This window comes from Sus scrofa, chromosome 12, assembly GCF_054392235.1.
Source record: "Sus scrofa isolate SSC_HxYL_T2T_F1_AM1 chromosome 12, Sscrofa_HxYL_maternal_Yorkshire_Landrace_v2.0, whole genome shotgun sequence".
NCBI lineage: Eukaryota > Metazoa > Chordata > Mammalia > Artiodactyla > Suidae > Sus > Sus scrofa.
In genome coordinates, this window is record NC_139394.1 from 49,793,437 (window position 1) to 49,806,211 (window position 12,775).

The following is a 12,775-nucleotide window of genomic DNA, read 5'->3' on the forward strand; positions in this document are numbered from 1 at the left end:
AAGGACCCAGTGTTGTCACTGCTGTGGTTGGGGTTTGATCCCCAGCCATGGGCACAGCTCCTCCCCACCCCACCCCCAAAACGGGTCACTTGTGTTAAAGATGAAAAAGAATGGAGAGATCTTAAGAGAGAGGATCCATAAAACCTTAATGACAGGTTTGTATGTTAATTCATTGAGAGGGAAGGCAAGAAAGAGCAGATGTGGAGGAAAAAATGAATAGTTTTATAAACAGAATTGGAGTGATGTTGAATTGAATATTCATGGCCTGAACTCAGCGTAAAAGCAGTTGAATAAGTCTTAAGCTTACTACACAGCAATAGAATTTGATTAAGATTACCCAGAGGAGTTTGACAATTGTGAAAAGGGGACTGACGGAACATCTACATTTGAGAAAAAGAGAATGATAACCCAGAACATTATATCAAATACTTAAAAGGTAGAAGAGTGGGTAGTTAAGGAAATGCAAACTAGAGAATTTAGAGAGGGAGTGTTCAACTAGTGCAATTCTTATTCAAAGTTAGGACATCTGTTACCTTTCTAGTTACCTATCCCTTTTTCTCTAGCCCAGTGCCAGGGCCCTGGTTCAGGCAGCGCTATCTCATGCACATTTCTCTAATTGTCTTTTAACTGGCCTCTTTTGCCATTAACCAAACCTCACCTTCTATCTTCTAAACTATAGTTATATTCTCTTCCTTTAAAAATACATATCGGGGGAGTTCCCGTTGTAGTGCAGTGGAAACGAATCCCACTAGGAAACATGAGGTTGCGGGTTTGATCCCTGGCCTTGCTCAGTGGCTTAAGGATCCGGTGTTGCCGTGAGCTGTGCTGTAGGTCGAAGACTTGGCTCAAATCTGGCGTTGCTGTGGCTCTGACGTAGGCCAGCAGCAACAGCTGATTAGAACCCTAGCCTGGGAACCTCCATAGGCCATGGGTGCAGCCCTAAAAGGACAAAAGACCAAGAGATATATATATATATATATATATCTGGAGTTCCCTTCATGGCTCAGTGGTTAATGAGCCTGACTAGGATCCATGAAGATGTGGGTTTTATCCCTGGCCTTGCTCAGTGGGTCTGGGATCTGGCGCTGTCCTGAGCTATGGTGTAGGTTGAAGATGTAGCTCAGATTCCGGGTTGCTGTGGCTGTGATGTAGGCCGGCAGCTGTAGCTCCAACTCAACCATTAGCCTGGGAACCTCCATATGCCGCAGGAGTGGCCCTAAAAAGACAAAAAATGGAGTTCCCGTCGTGGCTCAGTGGTTATCGAATCCGACTAGGAACCATGAGGTTTTGGGTTTGATCCCTGGCCTTGCTCAGTGGGTTAAAGATCTGGCGTTGCCGTGAGCTATGGTGTAGATCATAGACGCGGCTGAGATCCCGAGTTGCTGTGGCTCTGGCATAGGCTGGCGGTTACAACACCGATTCAACCGCTAGCCTGGGAACTCCCACATGCCTCGGCAGCGGCCCAAGAAATGGTCAAAAAATAAATAAAGACAAAAAAATTAAAATAAAAATATTTATCTGTAAGTGACCACACTGCTCAAAATATTTCCATGGATTCTCACTCACTAAATGGAGACTGTATGTCTCATATAATTTCTAGCATTTGATGCAATGGCTGATACAAATTAGACAACTAAATTAAAGATTTAACCTGCACCTTTTACCGTCCTTGAAACAAACTATTTGAATAACTGGCAATTTACAAACACCATTTCACTTCCACCTAAAATAATCTAACACTCCTTGTACATAAATAAGCCCAACTTCCACCTCTTTTTTGAATTCTGCCTACCCTCGCCCTCTGACCCTACCCACCCACCTTAAGGGGTTTTTTCTTATGTTACAAATCACACCAGTAATAGATTTAGATTTATTTCTATTTATGTTTCCCCATTAGAATGAGTTCTTTTTTGTCTTTTTAGGGCTACACCCATGGCATATGGATGACTACAGGTTGTATCTGATCTACAGCTGCTGGCCTATGCCACAGCACAGCAATGCAATACCCAAGCCACATCTGCGACCTACACCACAGCTCACGGCAATGCTGGATCCTTATTAACCCACTGATCGAGGCCAGGGAACGAATCCTTGTCCTCATGGGTACTAGTCAGGTTCGTTAACCACTGAGCCACGATGGGAACTCCAGAATGAGTTCTTTTATGATAACATCCACCCTCTCTTTTCATCCATTTATCATCACTGCTTCACAGTGCTCGGCACAATAAACAAATAAATATTGATTAAACAGAATATTATTCATAAATCAGGGAGGAAATAATAATATAGAAAAATAGTTTCAGTTAGATACATTTGAAACTGCTATCATTCAACCTCTTTTGACCTAGAAAAACATCAATTTCACATGGTTGAACCAAATGCACGTTTCTTTCTTGCTTTTTTTTTTTAGGGTTGCACCTATGGCATATGGAGGTTCCCAGGTAAGGGATCAAATCAAGAGACACAGCTGCTGGCCTACACCACAGCCATGCCAGATCTAAGCTGCATCTGTGATCACACCGCAGCTCACAGGGGTCAGGAATCAAACACGCATCTTGACAGACACTATGTCAGGTTCTTAACCCACAGAGCCACAATGGGAACTTCCAATGTATCTTTTAATTCTAAAATCCTTAAAAGACTGATGCTAACTAGAAGCTTAACTTTTTTTCTTTTAAAATTGAAAGACACTACTGTCCCAGTTTAATAGAACATAGAAGCCTATAATGGCTCTCCTGCCAAAAGAAAATAAATCAAACATAAGGCAAAACAAGGTAACTCCCACAATTGAAAAGTCAACTGATCAGTAACCATGCCTTCCAATTAAGCCATTTTAGATCAAATTCCGTAAAATTCTGCAGGGGTAGTGACATAAATTTAAATTCTGCTTTTTCTCTAATTCAGATTTACCCATCTTTTGATGATATGGCTATTCTAACTTTCTCAGTCACTGTACCTACTTGCCTATTCTTCTGCAAAGAAGCCTATCAGAAACCTCTCCCCACCCTTTTTCATTTTGAGTATACCCATAAAGATATACAGCCCATTTTCAAGTAAAATTAAGGTAGTTAAGTCACCACCTTTTAAACAGATGATTGATGAACTCTCCAGTGTATCCATTTCAATCCTATATTTCCAGTTTGGAGCTACACCAACTGAACTGTCTTGACCACCTCTAAATACACACAAAGGAAATGTGGACTCATGTGTTTGTTTTTGGTTTGTTTCTCATTTCTACTGCTATACTTACTCTATTTCAGTTTACCTTTGAAGGCAAAATATAAAATGCAATTTGCTTAGAATGAAACTGCCACTACTATGATAGTAACAATTTCTGCTTTTATAGAATGGGTGATTGATTACTTCCCTCTCCCTCAGGACTTAAGCTAATGAAATCTAGCAATTAAACTTTTAGCTTCTATTAAATTCCTTACAAGTTACTTTCCAGATTAGTAGCAAAGTACATTAATTATTATTGTACTCATAAAGCAGAATTAATGAGAAATAAAGCCCCCAGTAGGGATGTTAAAATGAAAAGTCACTGGGAAAAAAGGTTCTTACACCATATTAAGAATTACTTTAACATACATTCCTCTATGTCCTGTATTAAACAGGGGTGGGGGAACGGGGCAGGGGGAGGACTCTTCCCAAAATCAGGCTATCCAATTAGAACTGAAACCAAAGTCAAATCTATAGGAACCTATTAATAGTATTATTAGAAAGACAGCAGTGATGGCACAACAGTGAAAATAGTTAAGCATTGTATTAACAAGAGAAAATTTAATATTAGGATCCTTCTGTGAACAATTGTCTAAACTATATGCATAGTCCTCCTCAGTTTTTATGGATCAATTAACCACAACTGGCCTCCAACATTCCATTTCCATATCCTTTAGAGGAGGAAATGTTTATCAGTTCCCTCTTGCCCTTACCCAATCTAAAAACTCCCCCCCCCCCCCTTTTTAGGGCCGTACCCATGGCATATGAAAGTTCCCAGGATAGGAGCCAAATCAGAGTTGCAGCTGCTGGCCTAAACCATAGCCACAATGACGGATTCTTAACCCACTGAGTGGGGCCAGAGATCAAAACTGTATTCTCATGGATACTAGTCGGGTTTGTTACCACTGAGCCATGATGGGAACTCCCCTACCTAACAACTTTTTAAAAATAAATGTTATTCGTGGATAAATAATACATTACATAACTACAATGGGGAAAATCTTTGTTGTTCTCTGCCTGGACAATTCTAAGAGTCTGATCTTTTAGGTCATCAGAAAAATGGCTTCCAATCTATCTTACAAATTGGTGCCACATTTATCTACTTGGACACAGACTTACAAGTCAATTGCTGGGAGTTCCCGTCGTGGCGCAGTGGTTAACGAATCTGACTAGGAACCATGAGGTTGCGGGTTCGGTCCCTGCCCTTGCTCAGTGGGTTAACGATCCGGCGTTGCCGTGAGCTGTGGTGTAGGTTGCAGACGCGGCTTGGATCCTGCGTTGCTGTGGCTCTGGTGTAGGCCGGTGGCTACAGCTCCGATTCGACCCCTAGCCTGGGAACCTCCATATGCCGTGGAAGCGGCCCAAGAAATAGCAACAACAACAACAAAAAGACAAAAGACAAAAAAAAAAAAAAAAAAAAAAAGTCAATTGCTTAACATCAACTCAGGTTTTTTTGGGTGGGGCCGTGCTGTCAGCCTATAAAAATTCCCAGGCCAAGGATCTAACCCAAGCCACAGCAGTAACGCCAGATCCTTAACCCACCAAGCCACGAGGGAACTCCACCAACTCAAGTTTTTTAGCACTTGAGTACAATCTGTTAAGACTAAACAAAGGTTGATATACTAATTTTATAAAATTAGGAAACCCAGGCTTAAAAATAACAATTAATTTGCTCAAGTATACAGGAATTGGAATAGCAGCATTAAAACCTGACTTTTGTCAGTTTGAGATACTTCCATTCCCCAGCCTATCTCCCTGATATTCAGTAGCTTCCCCTGCCTCCAGATGGAAATTAATAAAAACCTCCATGATCTAGCAGCAATTTATCTTCCTTCTCATTTATATCCCCTTACTACATCCAAAGTGGATCCCTTCCAATATTTACATTTTCTAACTTTTCTGTTCTTTATCTATTAAGTAAAAAAATCTCCCCCATCAAAATCCAGTGTAAATGCTGTTGCCTCCTGGAAAACATCCCCTGCATTTACTCTTCCTCCCTTTTCTCCATTAGAAATTCTCTACCTCCCCACTAAAATCTTATTGGTATCCTTCTTTCAACATTTAAAATCCTTGCCTTAAAACTTGTGTATTGTTTTCTCCTCTACTTGATTAAGTTCTTCAAAGGCAAAGACTTACTCTGTGAAAATCTTCTATTACTAGGCAAAGTATTTTGGCTATGGTAGGTACAGCATAAAGAAAAACATACACACACATTACTGCACATCTCCTTAGTAGTAGAAAACTGAGACAGAGAAGAGAATTAAAGAAGGATTGGGAGTTCCTATTGTGGCTCAGCGGAAACAAATCTGACTAGTATCCCTGAGGATGCAGGTTCAATCCCTGGCCTTGCTCAGCAGGGTTAAGGATCAGCATTGCTGTGAGCTGTGGTGTAGGTTGCGGACTTGGCTTAGATCCCACATTGCTATGGCTATGGGGTAGGCTGGCAGCTGCAGCTCTGATTCAACCCTAACCTGGGAACTTGCATAAGCTATGGGTACAGCCCTAAAAAGTAAAAGCCCCCCCCCCCACTCAAAAAAAACCTCCCAAAATAAAAAAAAAAGGAGTGCCAGTCGTGGCTCAGCGAAAACAAATCTGACTAGGAACCATGAGGTTTCAGGTTTGATTTCTGGCCTCACTCAGTGGGTTAAGGATCTGGCGTTGCCGTAGGCTGTGGTGTGGACAGAAGATTCAGCTCAGATCTGGCGTTGCTGGGGCATAAGTCAGCAGCTGTAAATCCAATTAGACCCCTAGCCTGGGAACCTCCATATTGCTGAGGGTGAAACCCTGAAAAGCTCACACACACAGAAAAAGCAGTAAGCTGAGGAAAACTCTTAAGAGTTCCAATCCTAGCTGGCAAAGATGATCACCTAGTGAGTTAATCTTTTAAAAAATTCAGGCGTTCCCGTCGTGGCGCAGTGGTTAACGAATCCGACTAGGAACCATGAGGTTGCGGGTTCGGTCCCTGCCCTTGCTCAGTGGGTGAACGATCCGGCGTTGCTGTGAGCTGTGCTGTAGGTTGCAGACGCGGCTCAGATCCCGCGTTGCTGTGGCTCTGGCGTAGGCCGGTGGCTACAGCTCCGATTCAACCCCTAGCCTGGGAACCTCCATGGGAACCTCCATATGCCGCAGGAGCGGCCCAAGAAATAGCAACAATAACAACAACAACAACAGCAACAACAAAAAAGACAAAAGACAAAAAAAAAAAATTCAGAGCCTTGGAGAGTTCCCGTCGTGGCTCAGTGGTTAACGAATCTGACTAGGAACCATGAGGTTGTGGGTTCTCGATCCCTGGCCTTGCGCAGTGGGTTAAGGATCTGGCATTGCCATGAGCTATGGTGTAGGTCACAGACTCGGCTTGGATTCCGAGTTGCTGTGGCTGTGGCTGGCATAGGCCAGCAGCTACAGCTCATTAGACCCCTAGCCTGGGAACCTCCACAAGTCACAGGAGTGGCCCTAGAAAAGTCAAAAAACAAACAAACAAACAAAAAATTCAGAGCCCAACCCCAATCTGGTGGATCAAAGCACTTATGCCAATAACCTGACACTTATGGAGCCAACAGAGAAGCAAATTGTAAAAAATTCAGGAATTCTCTGGTGGCTCAGTGGGTTAAGGATTGGGAGTTGTCAGTGCTGTGGCATGGGTCGCTGCTGTGGCGTGGGTTGATTCCTGGCCCAGGAACTTCCCACATGCCACAGGCAAGTAAAACATAGACTTAAAAATGAACTAACATTTAAAAAACAAAATAAACAGGCAAACAAAACAAAAAAAACCTTAAAAAAATTTTTTTTCATGCAATAGTCTGGAGTTACCTCAGGAATATTTTCTATACTACACAGCTTTCATTTTGACTCATCCCAACCATCAACAATTAAATCTTACACTAGTTCTCTCCCCTGTGTAGCTATGTGCTGGGTAAAACTCACCATATCAAATGATTTAATGAATACTTCAAAATGTCAGCATTTTGAATGCCCTATATTCTTTAGTGCAATATTAGCCAGGCAAGATAAATTAACTGGCTTAAATTAATACTTTAACCAAACACACAACTCACACCAATTTTACTTCAAAAGATGTGGCTTCAAATGACTTTGGACCACTTCAAAATCAAAAACATCACCTTAGAAAATTATGATCTAGTGTTCTAAGACTAAGACAACAAATCGAAGTTCTACTAACTATGCATTGTGAATAATTACTCTGAAAGTGACAAGGGTTACGTCCTGGGTATGTACATTAAAAGCCATCACTGTAACGTAACCCAAAGTATCAGCCAGTAAAATGTTATGATACCTAGAATCTGCTTTTTAAAACTCCAAAGTGTATGAAAGTGGATAAATCAAAAAAATGACAATTTTGTTGTTGTGGGGTTTTTTTGGTCACACTCTCTGCTTGCAGAAGTTTCCCATGACTGGGATCACACCGGAGCCAGAGCTGTAATCAGTGCCACAGCAGTGACAATACCACCTTAAACCACTGAGCCAAAAGGGAACTCTCATGAAGATATGTTTTTTTTAAAATGTTCAAGCCAGATGATGGGTCCATTATGTTATTTGGCTCCATTTTTATATATACATATATTTATACTCCTACATACTTAAGTTTTCCATAATTAATTTTGAAAGATTACTTTAAAAGTTTTTACCTCAGTGTCAAGAGGTAAATAGGAAAAGAGGACCTCTTACCTTAAATACTGATACAGTTATGTAATGGTACAATATTCCCCCAGAAAACACAAAATTAGAGCTCCTGTTGTGGCTCAGTGGTTAACGAATCCGACTAAAAACCATGAGGTTGCAGGTTTGATCCCTGGCCTGCTCAGTGGGTTAAGGATCCCGAGTTGCTGTGGATCTGGTGTAGGCCGGCAGCTACAGCTCCTATTAGACCCCTAGCCTGGGAACCTTCATATGCCTCAGGAATAGCCCTATAAAAGGCAAAAAGACAAAAAAAAAAAAAAAAGAAAGAAAGAAAAAGAAAAAAGAAAACACAAAAATTAGGTCTTACTTCTTTTTTTGTGTGTGCTTTTTAGGGCCACACTTGTGGCATAGAGAAGTCCCAGGCCACGGGTTGAATTGGAACTGTAGCTGCCAGCCTGTGCCACAGCAACACTAGATGTGAGCCGTGCCTGCAACCTACACCACAGATCACGGCAACACAAGATCCTTAACCCACTGAGCAAGGCAAGGGATCAAACCCACATACATCCTCATGGATACCAGTCAGATTCGTTACTGGTGAGCCACAACTGCACTTACTTCTTAATAAAAGTTAGTGGCATATTTATATCAAAAGTTGTAAAAGAAAATCCCCAAAACAAGAATTCCCATCAGTTTTTTTTTAATGCCTCACTGTATCTTCATTTCTTATCAAGTAAACTGAATTCAAATTTTTTTAAATCTGCAGTAATGTTTAAGGCTGCAAGTAATTAATGTTTCATCTAAAAAATGTACCATTACTATTAAACTGACATAATGCATAAATAAAGTTGCTAAACAGCTCATTTTCGAAGTCAGCAAGTATGCACAGAACTTTCCATTCTAAGCCTAACTTCATTCAACTTACTAAGAAATTACTTTTAAACATTTAAAGACCACACTAAGCCACCAACAAAAAAATACGAGGTGTTCTTTTAAAGGATATTCCAATAATTCCTATTGGTTATTACCTTTTAGCACCTAAGAAAACTTAAAAAAAAAAAAGAGGCAAGCCTTCGTTGAAGAAAAAGATCTTTCTATCCTCAAAAGACTATGACTCAAAGCAAATTTAAATAAAGGAAAAATTAGTGACCTAATGGACCAATCTACATTCAGCAGGAATTCAAAGAACTGCCACTCTGGGACCTAACTGAACTATTATTTGTTTTTGTTCTAGGGAGGAAAAAACAAACAATACCAATTTCATCCCAGTAATGTTCAACTACACAACTCAACGTGATAAGACTTTACTAAAGCAAATCTTTCAGTAACATCAGCAAAACTAAACACAACTGCATCTAGGTAGGGGCATTTGGTTTAACTAAATACCACTGATTTATTTTATATTTAGTTAGCTTACCAACAGGGCAAATGCATACAGAATACTTGAAGATAAATAGGAATGTCCCATTTAAAAAGACCTGCATTTCTCCATAATAATCACACATTAAACCACCAACCAAGAACCTAGTAACAACTTGCCCCAGGATTTTTCCAGGTTGTGGGACAACCAGATATCCTCAGGCTCAGGCAACCATCACCAGTATAACATACTTTAATAAAGTATAATGATCTCTGGAGGGAAGATGGCACAGAAAGTAACATCAAAAACACTATAAACTTCCCCTGACAGAACTTAACTTTTAATTAAGCAATGTCTTAAGAAACTTAAGTATTTTTTTACTCTAACTCTCCTAAAAGTATCTGGCTCCTGGTTAACTCACATTTACTTCCAAAGAGCAGTGCTGGAGAAAAGTAAAAACAAACCCGAGCCACAGCAGTGACCATGCTAGATCCTTAACCTGCTGCACCACCAGGGAACTCCTTTACTCCCATTTTTTAAAGCAAAAAAATTTAAAGGGTTATCTATTTTACTAAACATCTTAGTCTGCAGATAAACAAAGGTATGGAGACCAGGTAATTTGCTTAAATCACAGGAATTGCTTTGTTATTCATCTATGAGACAGTGATTCTTCCAGGGAAAACATAATTACCTCATCTCTACTATCTGATAACATGCTGCCTCTTCCCTGCAGTTGCGTATCACTGCCTGAGCTGTTGCTAAAAAAGCGATATATACGTGCACTATATGTTAGGTGTGCATGCATGCACACATATGGAGCTGTTAGGGGAGGTTGGGGAGACTGAGAAGGAAAACTGATAACCACTGTTCTTGAAAGTGAAGAGGTGCTTGTAAAATCATGTCAACATTCATGACACAAAAAAACATTGTTTTAAAGGATTTAAACTAGTTATGCCATACAGCAAGTTTTTAAGACTTGAATAAATCGTATCCTAAGAAAGCTATTAACATGGAATTTTAAAGACATCAAATTCCTTTTTTTTTTTTTTTTTGCTTTTTAGGACCACACTCACAGCGTATGAAGGTTCCCAGGCTAGGGGTCTAATCAGAGCTATGGCTGCAGGCCTACACCACAGCAATGCCAGATCTGAGCCACGTCTGCAACCTACACCACAGCTCATGGCAATGCCTAATCCTTAACCCACTGAGCAAGGCCAGGGATCGAACCTGCAACCTCATGGTTCCTAGTCAGATTATTTCCACTGTGCCAGGATAGGAACTCCTATCCAATTCCTTTTTAATGCTGGCTTTGAGGCTATGAAAAAAAGTGCAGACTCCAAAAGCCTGGTCCCTACAATGCTAATTGTACTTGCCATTGTAGTTTGATTAAATAAGAGAAAAAAAATCGACCCGCCATCTCTTTGGACTCCTCTAAAATACTGCTCTTGCTCGTTTTAAGGAAATGAGAACTATCAAAGTGAGCTCTCTAATAAAGAAGTATATAGTATAAAAAGCAAAGGAGAGGGAACATCTGTTTCAAGAAAAAATTTATACTTTTACCATAGTATTTACAAAGACCCGGAGCTTAGAGTTTGGTATCAGCTGCTAATCCACATTGTTATTCTCAACTAAACTATGGAATTCTTAAGCTCATCATAACTTCAAAAATTCACCCTTAATAGAACAGCCAATAAATGTATGTTAAAATAATCAGTAAGAATCTTCGTATAGAAACAGATGAGTTACCTTTAGTGTGATATACAATAGCAGCCCTCAGGTCAAAAGAACCCCAGCTATCATTCCTTTCTAGGCCTCTCTGGTATCTCTGTTCTTTGGCGGAGCCTAACAAAGTGTTCGTAGGAGACGCCAGAGGATTTTGATTTTCTATCTCATAGTCCTTTGAGAGAAACACTAAAGCACCTTGACTACTGGTGTCTGCTTTTTGCAGGTCACCTATATGACTGGGTTCCAAGGATAAGGCTCCACTCTCACTAGTAGTCCCAGATTTTAGAATGCTACCCAGAACTTGAGGACTAGTCCGTTTTTCCAGCTCATAAGCCTTGGGAAACACAGGATGCTCAGTTCCTGAGGGGATTATTTCAGCACCCTGTGAAACCAAAGTGGCAGGATATTCCCCTTGAAATGTCACCTCCATCACTTTATGATCTGATGATTTCCCAATAACAGTCTCAGGGCCAGCACTGGGCTCATTGATAAATGATAAACCCCATTGATTCTGGAAGATATCCCCCAGGTTTTGCTGATCTGTCTGAGAGGGTAGATCCACTTGTGCTGTGCTCAACAGCACAGTTTGCATATTTGAAGGGTAGATAAAAAGGCTGGACTTAATTTGTTCAACAGCTGCTGAAGTCAGACTCATGTCTTGGAGAACTGAATCAGCCCCAGAGGAGATGGGTGCTAGAGTATTAGCAGCAGTAGTTAGCAGTGGCTGACCCCCTGGAGAATATACACTTGCATCAGTCCCTGCTAAAACTGGCCCATTAGAAAAGTTGGCCGAAGTAACAGATTTCAGCGCTGACATAGGGACCTGGGATAATCGACTTGAAGGTTGGGTCTGAGTTTCCCCAGCTGATGACGAAGAAGATGAAGATGAAGATGAAGATGGTGACACGGAAGAGTTCTGTACAGTTTTGTTGAGGTTTTCCTTAACTTTGCTTGCATAACTTATTTTAGGAACTATTTTAGCACTGCTATTGTCCACTGGAAAAACTGGGGGTGGTTTAAATAGGGTCCACGAGTCCTCTTTGGAGGCAACAGCAGAAGTATGCTTTCCTTTGGGCCGATCATCAAACTTTTTGCTGCTCACACCAGGTTTAGTATCAGAGCTTTTCCTCAGCATATCACCCATAGCAGGTTTTCCTCGACTTGTTCCTCCAGGCCCAGTTTCATACTTCCAAATGGGCTTTGAACCATCTACTCGATTTCCCTTTTGTTCACTGTAGTCAGGCTTGAAAGTTTCAAGTCCCTGTTTTAAGGTTGGGACATTGGTCTCTTGTTGCATTATTTTGTCCTGCACTAAATTAAGGTTTTCACAACCCTTGGCACTATTGCGCCTAGCTTTCCTTTTTTTAGGAGTGGTATATCCGCTCTCAGATCCACTACCATCATTATCTGCTCCTTTGCCCATATAACCATTAGTAATATAGCCAGAATTATTTGTTACAACACCATTTGGAATTGCTACAGCATCAGTCTTGTCTACAGATTGGTTCTCTCCAGATTTATTTTCATAAGACTTTCCATTCTTTTTGTCCATACTGTTTTTCTGAATGAAATTCCTGGTTTTAATTCCTGCTTTCCCAAAGGTGCTGGACCTTACAGTCTGCTTCAGGTTAGTGTCTACAACTTGTTGGTTGCCATTGAGTACCCTGGAAATAGGGTTGGTAGCTTCATCAGAACCCAGGCTCTTTAAAGAAATTTCTCTTTCTCCAGCATTACCATTTAGTTCACCATAGCCTAGAGAGGGGGGGAAAAAAAGGTTTTTAAAGAATTATAATATGTAAATTACAATAGTACCTAACATTTAGTATGTGCTAG

The 12,775-nt window shown here is 40.7% G+C and overlaps 1 protein-coding gene across 1 annotated transcript in view; it reads right to left on the reverse strand.

The window, feature by feature from the left end:
- NUFIP2 (nuclear FMR1 interacting protein 2) overlaps window positions 1-12,775 on the reverse strand; it is a 32,961-nt gene that overhangs the window by 14,461 nt on the left and 5,725 nt on the right. The window contains exon 2 of the mRNA XM_021067508.2: window positions 10,964-12,694. Coding sequence (XP_020923167.1) covers window positions 10,964-12,694 — 1,731 coding nt within the window. The remainder of the gene's footprint in view (window positions 1-10,963; window positions 12,695-12,775) is intronic.